We start from the raw sequence: 20907 nt of genomic DNA, 5'->3' as shown, positions 1-20907 counted from the left end.
CCCCTGTTGTGTCCCCACCCCAATTCCAGCTCACCGTATTAATTCTGAATTTGTCTTGCACATCTGTTCAACTTACCTCACTACAGTTTAGAACTCCTGAGCTCCAAAGATCCACCAGCCCCAGCCTTCCTAATACCAGTGATTATAAGCATGCACCACCACACCTGGCTTTTCTCTTTGCTTTCCACATTTTCTTCCTATGACATATTTAACATGGCCTTAGTTCTCTCCTCTATGAACTCTTGAAACTCTTATCATTGGCTCTAACCTCTTCTCTGAATCTCCTCTGTGTCTCCTGGGTTGCTGCACTTCTCTAATTGAATGTCCCGCCATCATTCCCCTCTCCTTGTCCTTAAGATGCTATTTCTTTCATATGTACCTCTGTTTCACTGACCAATCAGGCTCAAAACTTCAGGTTCACTTTTATCTTCACCCAGGACTTGTTTAAACTTCTCCATTAGTCCTAATATCCCTTCTACTTTTCCTTCTCCATCCTCACCCTCATTCAAATTTTAAGCCTTCATCAGTTTACCCCAGCAAATCTATCCTGATCACTGCTGTTGACATTTCCCTAAAGCACAACTTTCATCATGTTATTTCATTTTCTCAGAAACTTTTGGGGGCTTTTTATTAATTACAGAATAAATCGCAAATTTCTTAGCCTTTCTTTCAAGACCTTATCTGTTCCTACTCCTCTATATGGACCCCTCTTCTTCAATCAGAGCAGGCTTGTTGAAGTCAATCGTCCAAACTTTCCTTTATTTGTATTCCTGCCTCTGTGGTTTTTCTCATTTTAGAAATGGCTGCTTTTTTCTTCTTCAGTTTTGAACTTACACAAATTCTACCCGTCTATTGATGCCCAGTTCATATTGTAGCTTCTTTGTGAGGCCTTTGCTTACCATTTTGGCCCCCAGTGAGCTCTTTCATTTCTAATATTCTAAAATAGGACAAACTGTCAAAATTGATCTAAGCTCTGACATATTTCCTCATAATATCTTTGTTATTTACTCATTTAATTTACTTTATCAATAATATTTAATTTTTTTATAATTTGCAATTTATAAATAATTTATTTAAATTAATAATTTATTACCACTTCATAGTTTGCCACGGTCAAGGAATTCATCATTGAGTGGCCAACTCACATGTGGTGAGTTTCTCTGTATTTAGCTAGGCAACAGACTCAGTCTGTCAATGAGATTTAAAAAAATTTCGTTGGAGTTTGGTAGATTCTTCTCAAGCTTGTTCTTCACTGGTACCACCTTGAAGGACCTGTAGTCACCTCCATGACTGATAAACAGAGTAGGATTTTTGTCAGCTTGAAACTCAAAGAGATCATTTGAAGAACTAAATAATTCTATTCTAATATCAACAATGGTGTCCAAAGCATTTACCCATAGTGTCTACTGTCATGTTATATACATCGTTAGGCACTTTGCAAATATTTCTTGAGTAAATGAACATGAGAATAATTATAATCCTTTAGTTCTGAAGAACTGCATTTTAAATTTTAAATCAGTCCTCAACATTTATTTATATGCCATTTCACATACCTTCATGATATACTGACTCGTTAAATGATCCTTGCTGCACTCCCCCAAATTAACCCAGCAGCAATTTACTTCTTGAAATACAGAATATTTTTCCCATGGCTTAAAAATAAATCCAGACCAAATGATTGTAGGTGTGCAGATGATGCAGAGGAAATTAAGGTTTGAGATGTACTTCAGAATGTCCATTACTCCCAGGAATTAAAAGTCTCTATAATATCAAGAAATTGGTCTTACTCTGTGCCCTGAAGGTCAATGTAATTTCAATTGAGCATCTGTGTTACCCTTCGGATCCCTATTATAATTATATTCTAACTGTAGGCAGATGGTTGGAGCAGTAGTGTTACCTATAAAAGGAAAAACAACAAAAAAGCAAAACACTGCAACTATATGCCTGAGGTGCATGAGGATTGGTGAGCTCAAAGGGAAAGACTGGGAGCCACCCAAGAAGTGCTCACCTTTCTGCAAAATCTCACTTTGAAAAGTAAAACCCGGCCATCTACTAGGGGCAAGGAACCCTATCCAGCTAAAAACAAAGCCAGCTATTCACTTTCCCCTTCCAATTAGAATTTCCCAAGTGTCAGCCATATAGAGTTGGTGTTCTAAAGAAACCACAAGTGACATGTATTCAATTTATCATTTTCATTATGGATTAAATCATTTTATGGCTACCCACTTCACAAGAAGGAATTGTACTAACACATATAGTGCTATAACCTGTTGAGTTAAAAGAGTCAACAAACATAAAATGGATGGCATTTGATTTACACTAAACTTAACCTACTTGAGATGAATTGCTCTCACATATTATTCTTGGACAAGAGTGCTTCTCTTCTCTTCTGCCTGTCAATCTTTATTGTAAACATGAAACCTAAAAAGCATATATCAGCTTTGATGTTCATGTCTGTCTGCAGTCACCTTGGAATATGCACAGGATATGACAGTTACATGCTTGGGAGCTTGAATCTAATAGATCAAATACTTACTTTACAAATTTGAAGCTAACATCACTGAAAAAATGTAACCAAAGAAACTCAACAAAGGGTAACTAGCTTTACGTCAATATTTTGGGTTGGGCAGTCTTCATGGATGGTCACATGTTTTTAAATGAAAATGTACTTTCAGATCAAACAAAAAAAAATAGGGAAGTAGGAGAGGGCAAGAGTGTATTCTTGCATTGTTGTGAGAGTTTAGGTTTTAAGACCTAATGACAATTCTATAATATGACTACTTAGTGAGTGCATCACGTAGAAATTCATTTTATCATCTAGTTCTCTCATGTTTTCTCACAAGTTGTTTTTTTATGCCTTCTATCCATCTATGTACAATAAATTAATAGGATTGGCTTCATGTATCCAGAATGAATTCTTCATGCTCAAGGGATGAAGAATACAGTTTAATGCTATCTTCCCATGGCATAATCAGTGCTTTAACATTTTCTTTTTCTTTTTAAATGTACAAAGGAGAGTTTTCATCAGCTGCCTGACCAACATTCAGGAGGAACACACTGATTTCACATTGGTTGCAAACTCCTATTATCTTGAAATGGTAAATGTGTAGCCTTATCTTAAGATAAATAAGATCAGTCAATCAGCAAGAATTTAATAAGCTTTCACTGTATTTCAGCCACTGTGCTAAACACTTGAGAAGAATCTACCAAGCCCCCAATTTTTTAAATCTCATTGACAGATTGAGTCTGTTGCCTAGCTAAATACAGAGAAACTTATCACATGTGAGTTGGCCACTAAATGCTGAATTCTTTGACCATGGCAAACTATGAAGTGGTAATAAACATCCTCTCTGCCCTCAAAGAGCTCAATATTCTTATGGGAGAGATAGCATACAAATAACTATATGTATGTATGTGTATGTATAAAATATGCATGTACATACGTACAGAGACCTATATAAGAGATATATACAAGTATATTTAGAGTAGATGGAACATAACCTTGGAAGGAAAGCATGGTCAATGGGGAAGACTGGAAAAAGGCTTGTGTAGAAGTTATGGTTTAAGTTGAATCTTAAAAGAGTCCACAGAAGTATAGGAAAGCATTGCAGACATGAGGGATGATCACAGAATCAGGAGATAAAATGACATGTGTTATGTATATCAAATTGATCAATGTTACAAGACCAAAAAAGTATGTCAAAGGGAGTAAGTATAAGAAGACTAAAAGATAGGATGGAGGAAAGATTGAAAAAGTCTTTAAGTGATGAGTAGAACATTTTATATTTTATTTTGGAGTTAATAGAGAACTGTTGGAATTTACTAAGGGGGCTATGTCACATGGTCAGATCTATGCTTTAGAATAATCACTTTGGCAGCTAAGAGAAAAATTTGATTGAAACAGGGAGGTCAATGCAACAGTGTAGGAGTGAGGTGATGAGACCCTGCACCAGGGTGGTGACTGGGTGACTGGAGGGAAGGGAATTTAAGGAAGGGATCTTGTGAAGGTAGAAATGACAATACATGCAAACAGATTAACTATGTGGAGTGAGTGTGAGAAAAGATGAAGATGCTACCTGCATTGTGAGCCTGAGTAACTGGGAGGCTGGATGTATCACTGACAATAATAGGGAAGCTTTGAAGAGGAGAGGGTTTGGGGTGGGGAGATAATGAGATCTGTTTTGGACATGTTGAGTTTCAGATGCTGATGAGATATCTAGTTCAAGATGTTCAAAAGTTGATTCACGATGCAACACTGTAGGTCAAGGAAGAGATTAGGGATGGATATATAGATCTGTGAATCACGTGCATAGAGATGGAAATTGAATTCAAGGAAGTTGATGAGTTCAGAGTGGAAAAGAGTACAAGGGAAAAAGAGAAAAGGGTCCATGAAAATGTAGGTTAATGGGTATGACTTACATGAAGTATCAGTAAAGGAGACTGAGAAACAGTGATTAGACATATAAGAAGAGATCCAAGAGAGAGTAGCCATGAAACTCTGTAGAGAACACTTCCAGGGAGATTCATAGTATCAAAGGCCAAAGGGAAGTTAAGTAAGATGAGGAAAGAGGAAAAGTCATTAGATTTGGAGATAAAGAGATCAATGGTGACTTTGGAGGGACTAGCTTCAGTCAGATAAGGAGGTCAGCAACCAGCCTGCAGAAGGTTTAGATGTGAAAGAAGAGGGAGTGGTGCTTTGATTGTAGATGGTTTTCTCAAGCTGAATTGAGAGGGAGAAAAGAAAAGTAGGGTGGTAGCTAGCAGGGGTAGGTGGAAATATGAGCATGTTTGTACACAATAGAGATGGAGCCAGAGAAAATGAGAGAGAGAGAGAGAGAGAGAGAGAGAGAGAGAGAGAGAGAGAGAGAGAGAGAGAGAGAGAGAGAAAGAGAGAGAGAGGAGAGAGAGATATGAAAGATGGGATTAGGTACATGTAGAGATTACATTCTTCTTGGAAAGGACATGGGTCACCTATTTATGTAAGAACAAATTGAAAGTGGAGATAGTGGGGGAAGAGGTCTATCTAAGTTATATGAGATGAAGTAGAAAGAAGAAGATGGAGTATATAGCAAATGGCTCCCATTTTTTCTAGTGATGTATGAGACAAAGTGCTCACCTGAGAGGGGAGGGAGGGGATAGGATGGGAGATATGAGGACAGATGAAAAGGTTTGTAAAAGCTGCTCTGGACCAGAGTGAACTGATTAGGGAGGTTAAAAGGATTACCTTGCTGCAATGAAAACACAATTAAGATTATGTAATATTAATTTGTGGTGAACCCAGACAACATTATTTTGTGATTTTCTTCACCTCTGTTCAGTAGCACAGGAATAGGAGAGAAGGTGTGTAGATGGAGGATGTCATCCAAAGTTGGGGTCTGGCAAAGCATGATTGGCAAAAGGACAAAGGGACAAGAGGATTATGCAGACTTGAATTTACTCACCAAATAGTTAAAATAGGAAAGGAAAGGGAAAACAGTCAGTGCAAAGGTGAGAGCATGGTGAAGAATTGAGGGACTAAAGGTCACTATCACCTGACAAAGAACAGTGTTAGCTGTTGAAAAGTAGAGGGAAAGATGAAATGACATGATCAGATAAAGCAATTTCAAAGTTCGTGGATATGGAAGTAGAATATTAGTAGGTGACAGCAAGATCCCTTAAGGGATAAAGTATTAGACTTGCAGTCAGGAAGACCTAAATTCCTATACCTTAATTTTCTTGTTTGTAAAATCGTAGGTTTGAACTAGGTGACTTCTAAGATCCCCTCCAGTTCTGAATCCATGATCCTATGATAGCCTCAATACAACACTGAATAGCTCTACCTCTGGATGTTTGTGGTAGGAGCAGGGGTGGGGTTGATAGAGAACTAGACAATATATGGAGGGGAAAAAGAAGAGAAGACAGTCATCCACATCCCAATACATTTTTTTTTTTTTTGAGAATGAAGGACAGTGGAGCAAAAGTATATACATCATGACTCAATGCTATTTGGCAATTAATTATTCTTACCATATCATGACCACAAATAGTGCCTTCTGCAGCTGGCATAAATTTTGTCTCACATTTTCTTCCAATTCTATGGCACCACAGTGCTTTACATATATCCTAAGGGAGAAAGTGAAAGGTCAGAAGAGTAGTAGCAAAACTGTCCAAATACTCCCAGCTCTAGCCTTGTGATATCATGTAAATAATATATACTTCCAAAACCTCATTTTCTGTCCATGTAAAGTGGGGGAAATAGTTTCTGATTCATTAAGTTAGCCTGACAGCCAAAGGAGATAACATGAAATATATTGTTTTTATATGAACAATTATTGCAAAACCATTGACAAATTTCCCATGTGAACCTAAGCAGAGTACTTTCTGAAAATTCCTCTACCATCTCAATAGGATATGTTAAACATTCCTCCACCAGAACCCTCTTCCTTTTATATCTTGCTGTGATACAGAAGGGCAGCTAGGTGGCGAAGGAGATAGAGTGTTGCGCCTGGAGTCAAGAAGACCTGAGTTCAAATCTCAACCTCAGACACTTACTAACTGTATGACCCTGGGCAACTCACTTAACCCCGTTGGCCTCAATTCCTTCATCTCTTAAATGAGCTAGAGAAGGAAACAGCAAAATGGGGTCACAAAAAGTTGAACATGACTGAAATGGCTGAACAACACGACATTCTTCAGAATAATCATAGTCAAATACTTCAGCTTCAAACCTTTTTTTAATGATTTGTTAAAAATACCATTTACTTCTCTCTAATGTCAAAAGTTCCTTCCTATTACATAATTACCAAAGTCCCACTGTTGAGCAGTTTCGCAAAAGCAATTTCTTTTATTCTATCTTTCTGCTATTACTTCTTGAGTGTTGTTCTTAAAATAATAGATGGTAGGAGGTAAAGGTTCTGGGGTTTTTGTTTCTGCATAAATTCCTCTATAATCACTACCTGTGTATTCTCCATCTGTCAAAATAGTTTTCTTGAACTTGTAAGCATTAATAAGATGAACTTTTGATGTCTTAACATTGGCATGCAATTCTCATAATACTATGAGCTATTTGTAACCATCTATGGCTCAAATCAATGGGAAAGCAAGATTCATTATTTTGAGAGACTCCACAAGGATATCTGAGTAGTATTAGAGTAAAAAGAAGCTATCTCATTATTCACTACCATGTTTTATGTGGTGCCAAAAATACCCTGTCCTCCCTCTGCTAACAGCTACAATGTTAAGTGTTACTGTTACTGATCTTGCCATTACTAACCTCAGTTTTTCTGCCTCTCAGGGATCCTCCTCCTTATACTAACACTTTGTGTTGGAAGACAGAATTCTTAGCCAAACTGACACTGACAAATTAAAGACACAAGGAATTTGGCCCTAGACCTGCTGGAATGAAAACAGCAGCCTGCACTCCCCTACTCTCTAACGAGCAGACAGAGAGCTCAGTTTCCCACCAGAGATGACTACAGCCTGATATAGCATGGAGGGATAAACAGAGCTCTCTTGATGAGGTTTGAATGTGTGGGACTCGTAGTCTAGTGATAGAAAATGACAAATGTCTTGCTAGAAGAACTGTCTGGGCAGAAATACACTCAGCTCCCTTTATAGGTAAGTTTAGGACACTGATGACACATGTTGCTGATACAGGAGGTTGGCTGTGTAAGAGAGTGAAGGTGGAATTCTGCCTTTAAAGATAAGTTGTGAATCATTGTGAGAGAATCCAGACATCAACTGGTATATCCCAGAGCACTTGAGGGAATCCAAAGTGATGGATAATCACCATCTATTCAACAGAAAATTCAGGAAAAACTAAGGTAGCATATTAACCAATAGGAAGTCTAAATGTAGCGTCTAGGACTGATGTGATAATGGTAACATCAACAATAAGCAGCTAACATTTATAGAGTACTGAATGTATGCCAGGCACTTTGGTAAGCGCTTTTATAATTATTATGTCATTTGATCCTCACAACAACTCTGGAAGGTAGGGGCTACTATTATCTCCATTTTACTGATGAGGAGATTGAGACAAATGCAGCTAAATGAAATTTTTAAGCATCTGAGGTAATATTTGAACCCAGGTCTTCCTGACTCCAGACCTATGCACTATGATACCACCTAGCCACCTCTAATATCTGTGATATGAACACGCTTGACTGAGACCTTGTTCTTTAAAAAAAAGAATTTATAAGCACTTATCAACTTCTGTGAACATTTAAAAAATTAATAAAGATAAGACAATCACACATATTAAGCTTTTATTCTGAACTGGAATTATGATTTTATTGGTATAGGGCAGAGGTGTCAAACACATTGCCCACATGTGCACTCAGTTCACAACATTCTCCACTGTGTCCAGAATCAGATTAAAATATAATTGAGAACTATTTAACAAAGTGAATAAAAGTATAATGTAATGTTAATGTATGGTTTACTAAGTCAGTATGTTCCCACAGGGATCCTTATGTATGGTTTAATGGTTTCTACTTGAGTTTGACCCACTGGCATAGGGAACTTCAGGTTCTGAAACTCTAAGACTTGCAGATCAGCAGTTGCTCCAAAGCTTAGGCTCAGAGAGCTGCGTAGGGACAGAGAGATGATAACCAATTGCCCAGGGTCACACAGCCAATGTATATCAGATTTGTAAGGAGGAGGGACTTGAACTCTCGTACTTCTAACTTTGAGGTTGGCTCTCTATCCATTAGGCTGTGCTGCTTCTTTGTTACCATCATGGCCTTCATTCTAACAAAAGGGAGAAAATATGGCATTTATTCTCATCATGAAGGTGAATATGTTCATTTACTACTGATAAAAGGGACCTAAGAGTTCTAAGTCAATAAGTTAAAAGCTATGATGTTATGATTCCAAGCTTATGAGCTAACGACCTTAACTCCCGTACCATGGGACTTTCCATTTCTCTGGGTTTCTCATTTCTAATTATCCAAGGCAATTGACTAAAAGAGATCCCATATCACTATTTCAAAAAATGAGAAGGGACTTTGTGATATCAATAATTCATCCTCCTCTAAAAAACAAAACTGAGAAGCATTTATTATCCAATGTGTAGACAAAGTGTTATCCCATTGACAACAAATTTCCAAGAGAAGATTCTCATGCTACCACTGGTAATATCAATCTTTTTTGAAACCTGATAAAATTGGAAAATATTTTTGCATGTCTAACTTCAATCCGTCCCAGTTTAACTCTATCCTGCCCTGTCCTCATTAGGCATAGGAAATAAATGTATCCCTTTCTTTGTGCTCAGTTGTTTCAGTTATAATAGACTCTTCATGGCCCCCTTTGGGGTTTTCTTGGCAAAGACACTGAAGTGGTTTACCATTTCCTTCTCCAGCTCATTTTATAGATGAGGAAGCTGAAGCAAACAGTATTAAGTGACTTGCCCAAGGTCATACAGGTAGTAAGTGTGTGGAGCCAGATTTAAACTCATGAAGTTTTCCTGATGCCAATCCCAGGATTCTCTCTACTCCATTACCTAGCTGCCATACCTTTTTACCCCATCCTTTCCCCAAGGACTGTTGATAAGTCTAATACCCTCTTTGGACCCTTCTCTTCTCATAAGTGTTATGTGCTCAAACACTAGACAGTTGGAGCCAACTAGATTTAACCCACTTCAACTTTTTAGAAGTTACAAAATAAAAAAAAAAACTTGCAGAAAATTAATGAAAGGTAGTTATGGATGATGAGAAAGGGAATGAGAATTGACTTGGGTTCAGATCCCCAGTGGTTTTCTCCCAGGCATCACACAGCTTTAATTTTTGTTAAAATAACATAGTCTTTTCTTGCCAATACTTGGAATGACAGACATGTGAAATCATGAGTCAGAAGCTATGGAACTTGAAGGTGAAGGTTTTAGGGGACATACTAATGTATAACAACCATCCTCATGTGACCAAGGGCATCAGATATCAAAATAGCTCTGGTACTTCGCATCCCAGTCTTCAGGGTCAGACCATCAAACAATGATGACGGACCAAAGTAGTAGATAACTATTCTAGAATATTTGCAGTGGCCAAATTTTTGATTGTGGAAGAAACCTGGTAAATTCGATTCCCATAGTAGCATTCCCATAGTAGCAGTAGAAGATTCTTGGCAGCTGAGAAGTTTCTTCCTTAACAAATGCCCTGAACTACAAACTGCTAAACCCATAGCAATCAATTAAGGGGAATCCTGTATCACTGTATCACACAACTTTTTTGCCCCAAAGGGATGATTGTTTTCCTCTAAAGGTAGATTTCAATAATGATGAATGATAACTAATCTTGGTATCTCCAGCTGAATACAAGTTCCCTGAAGTCAGACCCTTATTTTCATTTTTGTAATTTTATTCCCAGCTACTTGTACCGGAATGAGCACTTAAATATTTGTTGACTAAATTTATCAAAGGGTTAAGATGAATACAAAAAATTAGCTTTCAGTAAATGGAATTTTGGGGATCAAGTTTCAGACTTGGGAGTAAATCTACCATGTGTAAAATGGTAAGTATTTATGTTTTGCTAAGTTATGGTAAGTAAATCTTACTATAAGTAAATCTACCATAATAATCTATCAATTATGTTCCACAAACTACAGGCAAAAACAGTTCCTCCTGGGGAAAAGGATAGGGGTGGAAATACATAAGCGGGTGTATATATGCACATACACACACACATATATACACATGTACATAATTATATACAGAAGCACTGTTGCATAGTGGATAGAGAGCTGGCCTCAGAACTAGAAATCCTGGGTTCAAATTTGACACTCATCAAGTTAATCCCGTTAAGCTAACTCACTTAATTTCTTACTACTTTAGCAATTCTCCAAATCTGTAAGTTGGAGAGGTGTTAATTTATATTGCTAGAGGGAGTTTTCTCATCAGTAAGTTCCCTGAACTAGTGAAGTCACAGGTCTGGCCCCTATTCTCCATGTATATCAATCACATATTAAAATAGATAAAATTACATCTCATCAGAATGCTCTATCGTTTTTTTTTTTTAAGCAACTTGGTAATGGTACATCACTAATTACTATTATTAACATGTGCCCTTTATCTGTGGGACTGCTTGTAGGCATACCTGCCCATGGTCCTTCTTAACTCTTTGTGTCTGTGTATCTATTTTAATTCATTATTCTGTTAGTTCAGGATTCCTTGTATTTGCATATTTAAAAAGACATTCGCCTTTTCTGCGCTGCCATTCTCACCTCCTTCTCCTCTTCCTCTTCTCCTTCTCCTCCTTCTGGATTTCGCATATTTAGGATTATGAACAGCCTCTGGTAGTTTCATTCAGCAGACAATAGAACACATTTTGTGAATTGATTCACTGACAACCAGAAGATTTTTCTGATGAAGAACAAATGCGACTCCATAGGGCAGAAGGAAATGTTCTGAGATGAAGGCTGTCTCAGCCTCTCAGTCAACAATTTTTCTACAAGTGGATTCTCCTGCCAAAATGTTTCCCTCCCTACTGTACATTGTACCATATATTGTTACTCCTTCCTTTTAGCTCCAAGCAAAACCCGAGAGCCACCCTGGTGGGCCATCGGGCCTTTTCTAATTCCCTCAGTTTTATCTAATTATCAAATTAGATAATATTTGTAAAGCACTTAGCCCAGTGTCAGGCACATAGCAGGCAATTAATAAATGCTTGTCTCCCTTTCTCTGCCTCCCCTCTATTATTTTGCATTTAGTGTATGCGTTTTTCTTTGTGTTTACTAACAAGAGTAGTTTGACTTTTGCAAAGCACTTTCACTACTAGAATGACAGTAGGTGCAGCAGAACAAACGATGGGTTTGGAGTTAAAGGAGCAGGTCAGATGCTTGCCTGGTGGAATCACATACATCTGAGGAGGAATCTGAAGGCAGGACTTCTTGATGGCAGGTCCAGAGCTCTACTCACCACAATACATTGCCTCTGTGTATTTCTTATTTTATATATATATGTTTTATTACATATTATATATATAAATATATTTATTACATATTATTTCCATCCAGTAGAATGTAAGATCCTTGAGGGAAGAGATTGTATGCATTTTTAATATGTTACCCCAGTACCTAGCACAGAGCCTGGTACAAGGCAGGTGAAAAATGAATGGCTGACTTTAATTCTTTTGAAGTACGGGTCAATCGTATGGAGTAAAGAACTCTTATAAATTAAACTTTAAAAAATTTCCCTTATAATATAAATCACATTGAATCATGCATTTCATAACAATCTCTTGCCTTTTTGAAGTCCAACATGCAAAGCTTGGCCTTCTCCCCGAATTGCCACTTGCATTGTGTGTTGGCATCATACAGTTCTCCAGGCAGCTTTTCAGGGTACTTGTATTCGTTCACAGGCTTAGGCTGATCAGCAAGGCATATGGCTTGAGCAGTGCTAAAACACAGAGAGGAGATGGGGCCGTATGTGTTGACCAGAGGGAGTTAGCGGAGGATACACACATTGTTTTGCGTTTGTTCTCATAAAATAGAATAAAGATACTTTGCAGAGGGTAGTGGAAACTATTCCCCTCTTGAGGCCTAATAATTACATTTCTCCTAACTGCAGCTCCATAGATACCATTCACATTTTCTGAAATTATCAATAATGCATTTCACCCCTTCCAAAAAGCAATTTAGTCCTAACTATATCATGGGGAAAGGTGAACTCAAGTAATTGCAACCAGCTGTCTACTGTGAGACGCTTCTACCACAGATACCTCTTCTGAACTAGGGCTTCATGCTCCAAAGAAAGAGGATAATCTTTGCCAGGAACAATCAAAGGATATGCCTGTGGAAGTGGATGTTGCGGCTGTCAAAACACAGCCTGCCCACTTGGAAGTTTCCTCACAATGATTGTCGAAGGGCTGGTGCCACCTGGACAATAGTTCACAACTTCCATTAGTTCCTTACTGAACTGTGTAAAAATTTCCGCCAGCAATATTTTAAGTCTGGGCCAATTCCTCATCAGAATTGCAAATAAAAATGTAGATTCAATCAAGTCAAAGCTACTGCTGAGTTTCTTTCACCCTCTCTTCCCCAACAAAAACAAACAAATAGAAACAGATTATCACCTTCTTAGCCAGTGAGTTTTATAAGGTATAAATCCAGGACATTGGGAGGAGGGGGTGGAGTGGAACATGTAGTCCTGAACAGGCCAAGACATTCTGAGCACTTATTTAAGATGGCAAGGAATCAAGACAGAAAAGACATCACCCTAGTGGCTGCAGTTACCTCATCTGGAAAATGAGGGGGATGGACTAGGTCACCTCTAGGAGTCCTTCTAGCACTAAAGTGTTAAGTTTTGAAGAAATGCAGCATTTCTCCTCATTCTCTCATTCCACAATTATTCATTGGGGGGGCCAACTCTGTCTAATGTCATGCTAAGCAAGTCAGCATTGGCAGGGCAGAGTGTGTGTGTGTGAGGTGGGGTGGGGGGTTAGACACAGAGATGAATAAGACTCTCTCAAGGCAATGTCAATTCCAGAATGAGTATAAAATGGAAGGATATTACCACAGGAGGCAGTATAAACACTGTGTGAAAGAAATCCGGAAAAGTGAGAGATGTCTTCTTGATTTGTTGATTAGAGAAAGTGCTGAAATTCTATGAACTATTTCTTTTAGAAAACACAAAGCATTTATTATATATATATATATATATATATATATATATATATATATATATATATATACACACATATATATATCCATAACTGTTGCTTTGCCCAACAGAATATAAGCTCCCAGAGGACATGGAATATTCCATTTTTGTTTTTTTATCATATAACACAGAACTCAGTACATAATATGCATTTACTAACTGTTTACTAATAGATGGATTGACTGATGTTCTAACTCATCTATTCTGATTATTTCAGATATAGTGATACTGATGATATTCCTAACTCACAATTGGGAGACTAGGGAAAGTGATGTCAACAGTTTTGTGTAAGTAGATTTTTTTGCAGTTCATTAATGTGTTATTTTTATAATATGCTATATCTAAAAATAGAATTAGAATGATATCGAATTTGTGGAGACTGCCTGAATCTTGTGATTTTACGAGTATGGAGAACTAACTATTAAGTAAAGTCTCTCTACTAAAGTAGGTCAACACCTTCTCTTCAACTTTGAGTTTTCTAGTTTCCAGCAACACTGGGATAGTAAGTGACATGCCTAAGGTCTTACAGTCAGTCAGTATGTGTCAGGAGTGGGCTTTGAACCTATCTTTCTAACTCCATGGCTGGCCCTCTACTCACTATACCATACTGCCTTTTTATAACATCAGGATAAAGAAAAATCATTTTCACTAATGATCTTTTCACAATTTGTTATCAAAATTCAATTATATTAGAAAACCCACAAACTGATATAACTTCATTCAGTTTTTTAGAAATATATTACAACATTACCTGGCATTTACTATTCTAAAAAGTCCTACAAAGTAAGACTATATTATATGAATTAAATGTTTAAGTTTACAGGGGTTTTGCATATAGCTTTCAAAGTCAATGAGATATCTCATAACTTAAAACAAAAATTCCTCTCCTATTCTTGTTACAGAATTAGAGAATATTGGAACTGGAAGGAACCTTAGATATTATCCAGTCTGACTTCTTTTCATATCTAGAGAAAAAGAAACAAAAAATGCTCTCTCAGTGATGTCTAGCTAGTTTAGTGACACAATCATTCCTTTGATTCCACTATGAACAGTTCTATTTTCTACTACAAACATTATAACTTTGGAGATTCACATGCAGACACCATCTTCTCCATTCTCAAACTACCTCCCTTGACCCCCAAAAAGCATCTGTCAAATACATAATAAAAGATGACTTTGAAAAGTTATATGGGATTTGAATTAATATATATTCTTTCCATGAGGCACAATTGTATATTTCACAAATTCTCATCTAAATTTCATTTTGGGATCTACTATTGATTCCCAACCCAATACTTTAACACCCTGGAATTGAATCAGTATGTATACCCTCTCTACCAGTGCAAAATTATAACTTCTCTATGGTTTCTTAAAAGAACTATGGCCCCCAAATTCATTTTTTTTGGTAGCAGCCTTGTGGTAAGCCTGGCTATGTCTAGTTAGGATCACATACGTTACTGGTCCACCATCAAAGTCTTACCATGTGGGTAGGATTGACCAGAGGTTCACTCCACAATGGGATCTCAAGAACCCAAGGTCACTTCCATGCCTCAAAGAGGCATTAGAATAGGAAACAAGGAGAAAGTCCAAGTATTCTGCTGGATTAATAGAATTATATTTTAGCTCTGCATGTTTTCACTGATCATCAAGTAGTTGAAAATAAAATAATCACATGTAAGAAGTGACTTGAGGATGAGATTATGATGTGCCTTACTACTTTTACATTATTGAGCTAAGTTTTTCTGAAACTATAGGCCACTGGTACAGACATGACTAATTGAGATGAGGTTTGTGTCTATTAATAGAAAATATTTTAAGGACATGATATGTCAACAGGATGATGGGCTTAGGACTTATTCTAAAAAAAAAAAACCAAAAAACAAACTTCCCAAATTATCTTGATATTAGTAAGACCAGGGCACAAAGTTTGCTTCTACATTTTCAGGAGATTTAGAGTTCATTCACTCTATTCTTTTTTGCACTGTTTAAATGTTAATCTTCTATTAAGAATAGTAGATTCATCTTTGAAAAGTTTTCCTTTTACTATTTATTCAGAAATGGGCATGGGGCCAAATACCCATCTAATTGCTGGTGAGTACACATGATTCAGGAAGTCCACAGTCACATGTGACAGAATACCGACTCAAATTTATGGAGTCACCAAGAGCATGACTAATTCAGGCTCAGTAAAAGTATCTAACTTGTAATGGGTCATTTCAAACAAAGCAAAAGCCCTGCTGATTAAATTAGATGCTAGGGCTTTTTGCTTGATGTTTTTATGAGATTTATTTTCAGAAGTCAACTTGTTGATTCTGTGAAATCTTAATTAATTTAAGTTTTAGATTTAATTGCTAGTGTGTGGTCTAGGGGGAATTAGCCAAATCCTCCAAAGTGAAATTGCATTCCAGAATTACTGCAGGGAAACTTAGTAAGCAGGCTAAAAGAAACACTTAGCTGATACCCTAGTTGTTCTGAGAGTAATAGAAGTGAACTAGGAAAATACCCTTTATCTCATGGTAACAGTCAAAGAGCTGAGCTGAATTGGGGATTGTGGCCAGGAGTCAGTGTACACAAAGAGAGAAACAGAATTGGTCCCCATGAGTACTTCATCAATTTCAAGGGTACTTTTCCCCTCAGTATCTCCAAAACTTGTCTTTTTCCTTACTTACACAGAAGCACTTGAAATGAAGACATTTCCCCAACCATCGCTGAAAATTACCATTATATCATTTCATACTTCATACTAAAGCTAAACATTTTTATTACCTTATCCCCAAAAAGGAGCTCCCTTTTTTTCTTTAAAATAAGAAAAAGAGGAGAAATATCACAAATATTTTCATTCTCCTAGCACAGAACTTTGCATATTTACTAAATATTTAATTAGCTGAATTGAATTGAAGAGAGCCTAAAACAATTAGAAGTTAGAGATAAATAGAAACCTTTCATTTTTCCCCCTTATTGCTGAGCCAAACAACATGGAGTAGTAGTAGGTGGTGACAAATGATTCTAGAATAAGTTTTCAACTACTCTGCTGTTTTTGTTTTTTCCTGATTTGTGATTTAATTGATGTAAGGTGTATTGATAAGGGAAAGCTAGGTGGTATAGTGGATAAAATACTGGTCTGGAGTTGGGAAGATTTTAGTTCAAATGTGGGACCTCAGATACTTATTAGCTGTGTTACCTTGGGCAAGTCAATTTTAACTCTAACAAAAGGGGCATGAGTACCAAATTTTATTGAAAAGATGTTCTCAAATATTGCTGTCCTTTCTCCTTTAAACTCAATGCTATGTGTTTCCAGAAGAGGCAACATGATGCAGTGAAAAATTCTATTTCTGGTGTTCTTGGAAAGAATCTCACAAGGAAGTCACTGCAAAATTCATTATCTCCATTTTACTCATGAGAAAACTGAGGCACAGATAAGTTAAATGACTCATCAAATACACATTGCCATCTGACAGGGTCAATATTTGACCTTGGGTCTCTCACGCCTCAAAGTTCAACCTATAACCCACCAAACCACATTGCATCATCTTAGGCAGAAGACTTAAAATGGGTATTGGAAGATATTCGTGGTGGCTGAAGGAAATGAAAACAATGAAGAGAAACTGTTCTAGTTTGTTTTAAGAAAAATATTACCTGAAAGTCACAGAGGATAGGGTATTGAACTTGGAGTCAAGTGGACCTTGATTTGAATCCTGTCTCTGATACCTAATGGCTGTGTGGCCCTAGGAAAGTCATTTAATTTCTCTGGGATTCATTATCTTGAAATAGGAAGTGGGGTGTAGTGGACTCAAAGTCTTCTAATATTCCTTCCAGATCTAATTTGATGGTATGATGATCCAATGGCTAACAAACCATAATTAATTAAAATTAATATAGATCTAGTTATGTTTTAGATAATTTCCCATAATTCCTGCCTTCTCATCTCCCCTCATCTGGTCAAGTCACAATGTTAGTTTTTTTTTCCATGCATTTTTCCTTGTTTCCTATTGCATGAACATTTACAAGCATAACTCTAATGATTAGAAGGAAAAGATTCTTTCACCTACTTTTCCTGGAATAATGATGCCAATAATGTGAACTTTTCAAAAAGGTTCAGAATGAACTTATTTAGGAGAAGCATCTTTCCCTCAATTTCCCTCTGAGATTTGTACATTGGAAGGGAAAAGGATGGTAAACAAATATCTTATTTCTACATGACTTTAAAAAATTGGCAGTTTTTCATGAGAGGGATGAATCTCAAAGAAAAAGGCCAACATAGTTGTTTGCATCCTTAATCCAGTTGGAAACAGAAGCTTTTTCCTAAGGACAAAAAGGCATGATGGTTTTTCAAAAGCTAAAATGGATATATAAATTAATTTCTCATGATGGTATAGCAACAGCAGGCTAACTAAGGAGCCATCGTTGGATCACATGCCAAATGAGGCACAGGTGACTGAAAATCATAGGGATAATTCCATGAAGAACAAACTTTTAATGTCCCCAAAGATATAGGAATGTGTTTCTCTTCACGTGCATGTTTACATATATATATATATATGTGCATTTGTGCACGTGCATAGATACACACATGCAGTACAAAACCAAAACATATATATTTGATTAATCCTATGATCTTACAAGGGCAGCTAGGTGAAGCAGTGGATAGAGTGCGAGCCTTAGAGTCAGGAGGACCTAAGTTCAAATCCAGCCTCAGACAATCATTAGCTGTGTTACCGTAGTAAGTCTCCTCACTGTGTTTACCTCATTTTCCTCATTTGTAAAATGAGCTGGAGAAGGAAATGACAAACCACTCCAGTCTTTACCAAGGAAAGCCCAAATGGAGTCACAGAGAGTCAGACACAACTCAACAACAACTATGATCTTACAAGATGATATCACAGGATATCTTCATTGTATCAGGAAATATGTGTGTTACACACACACACACACACACACACACACACTTACACACATACATATGTGTCAAATATCAGTGTCTTGCACTTAGAGGTAGGAAGACCCAGGTTCAAATTATATCTCTCTCAGCCTCAGTTTCCTCAGCTAGAAAATGAGGATAATAAAATAGTACTGAACTCACCAGATTGAGGTAAGGATGAAATAAAATAACATATGCAAGAATTCTTAAAGCACTATATGATGCTATTATTATTATTATTATTATTTAATTATAATACTCATCATAATCATCCCAAATATTATGTCTTCACATGTGCCTTGATCTCGCTATTCTCTATTATCAGTCTTGCAGTCTTAGGTCTGACTGTGGCTACATCTCCATGATCCTGCCATTTAATTACATGGTCAGGAAACAAAAGGATAAAAGTAAGGCACTGTAATAGTAAGGGACTTTGAAGATCTTTCCTGCCCCTTAACTTAACCATGTAACCTTTGAGCTTTGGCCCTGTCCACAGCTTGAGTTACATGAAGCTCATGGTGGGAGGAGCTTGCTAAATGGGTGGAGGAGGAAGGGTGCAGCAAGGAGAGAGTGAAGCTCTCTCTCTGAGAGAGAGAGCAGGCAAAGCAGAGCAGAGCAGCTAGCATGAGTGAGAGAGGGAGTGATTTTGTCTAAAAGAGCTTGTTTGTGGGGAGGCCTAACAGAAGGAAAGCTTGGGGATGGCTATGCTTCCTGCATTGATAATATGTATAGATTTCCTTGTTACTATGACAAATTTGATTTTCTGGTGTTTGAATAAATGTCTTGATTTCCTCTTTGAGGAAGAGAGTTTATATTTTACAATTTTACGCTTATCCATAGTGGCTGCTGTGGGTATCACATTGATGGTACAGGCAATAGATGACCACAGAGGAGCTTTGAAGTCAGTGTCTGTGTAGTGGAAAAGGGTCTCGGGTTCAGAGCTGAGATCCTGCTTTGAAATATGGATCAGTCATTTAGTACTTGTGAGATCTTGAACAAATCAGTCAAATTATCTCTCTGGGCCACAATTTCTTTGTTTGTAAAGTGAGGGAGTTGAACTAAATGGTCTCTAATATACCTTCTAATTATTGACCCTGTGATTTTTATAAGATGACACCATAGGACATGTTTATTATCCTATATAACTATGTAACTATGTTAGACAGAAAGTGGATAGGGGTTTTTCTTTTCTTCCACTATTACTGGAACTACATTGGTAGAGATGGTGATGGAGGCGATTAAATTCAGAGTGCTTCCAGATATGGAACAAATTGTCAAAATGCACAGTATTCATTTTCCGATTTTGGGGGGGGGGGGCAAGACAGGTATGATTTCGTAAGGAATCATCGCTGTGGATATTTCTTTCACCAAAGCAGATAAGTCACTCACTTGTAAATTACTCTTGATTCTAACCATAATGCTAACCCTAACCCTAACCCTAACCCTAACCCTAACCCTAACCCTAACCCTAACCCTAAACTCTAACCCTAACCCTAACCCTAACCCTAACTGTGATTCTAATCCTAATCCTAACCCTAACCCTAACCCCTAACCCTAACCCTAACCCTTACCCTAACCCTAATCCTAAATGCACTCGATTCTAACCCTAAATGCACTCGATTCTATCGACTCAATTCTAACCCTAACCCTTGATTCTAACCCTAACCCTAACCCTCGATTCTAACCCTAACCCTAACCCTAACCCTAAATGCACTCTAACCCTAACCCTAACCCTAACCCTTGATTCTAACCCTAACCCTAACCCTAACCCTACCCTAACCCTAACCTTAAACTTAACCCTAACCCTAAACCTAACCCTAACCCTACCCTAACCCTAACCCTAACCCTAACTCAAACCCTAACCCTAACCCTAACCCTAACCCTAGCTCTAACCCTAACCCTAACCCTAACCCTAACCCTAAATGCACTCGATTCTAATCCTAACCCTAACCCTAACCCTAACCCTAACCCTAACCCTAACCCTAACCCTAACCCTAAATGCACTCGATTCTAATCCTAACCCTAACCCTAACCCTAACCCTAAATGCACTCTAACCCTAACCCTAACCCTAAATCACTTAACCTCTATTTGTTGCAGGTTTTTCAACTGTAAAATGGGGGTAATAACAGCCACCTACCTCCCAAGGTTATTGTGAGGATCAAATGAGATAATATTTGTGAAGCACTTAGCACAGCATCCAACATGTAAATAAAAGCTTTCCCCCTACCCCTTCCATTTCCTCTCTAATGACTTCTAGCTGAGAATGGCCTTCCTGCCTTAGAATCTATATAGTACTTGCTTGTAACTCATTTAAGCAGTGATAATGCATTATTTTAAACTGTGGCTATTTGTGTAGTT

The 20907-nt window shown here is 37.5% G+C and overlaps 1 protein-coding gene across 3 annotated transcripts in view; it reads right to left on the bottom strand.

Annotated features, from left to right (window-relative positions):
• The window catches only part of ADAMTS16 (ADAM metallopeptidase with thrombospondin type 1 motif 16), a 252081-nt gene that overhangs the window by 117820 nt on the left and 113354 nt on the right, over positions 1 to 20907 (bottom strand). For all 3 annotated transcript variants that reach the window (XM_072605378.1, XM_072605380.1, XM_072605379.1), the window contains 2 exons: positions 12214 to 12367; positions 6007 to 6102 (listed from right to left, as the gene is read on the bottom strand). In XM_072605378.1, coding sequence (XP_072461479.1) covers positions 6007 to 6102; positions 12214 to 12367 — 250 coding nt within the window. The remainder of the gene's footprint in view (positions 1 to 6006; positions 6103 to 12213; positions 12368 to 20907) is intronic.

Source organism: Notamacropus eugenii, chromosome 4 (assembly GCF_028372415.1).
Source record: "Notamacropus eugenii isolate mMacEug1 chromosome 4, mMacEug1.pri_v2, whole genome shotgun sequence".
NCBI lineage: Eukaryota > Metazoa > Chordata > Mammalia > Diprotodontia > Macropodidae > Notamacropus > Notamacropus eugenii.
The sequence above is the reverse complement of the archived record's forward strand: the minus strand, read 5'-3'. Positions and strand labels throughout refer to the sequence as shown.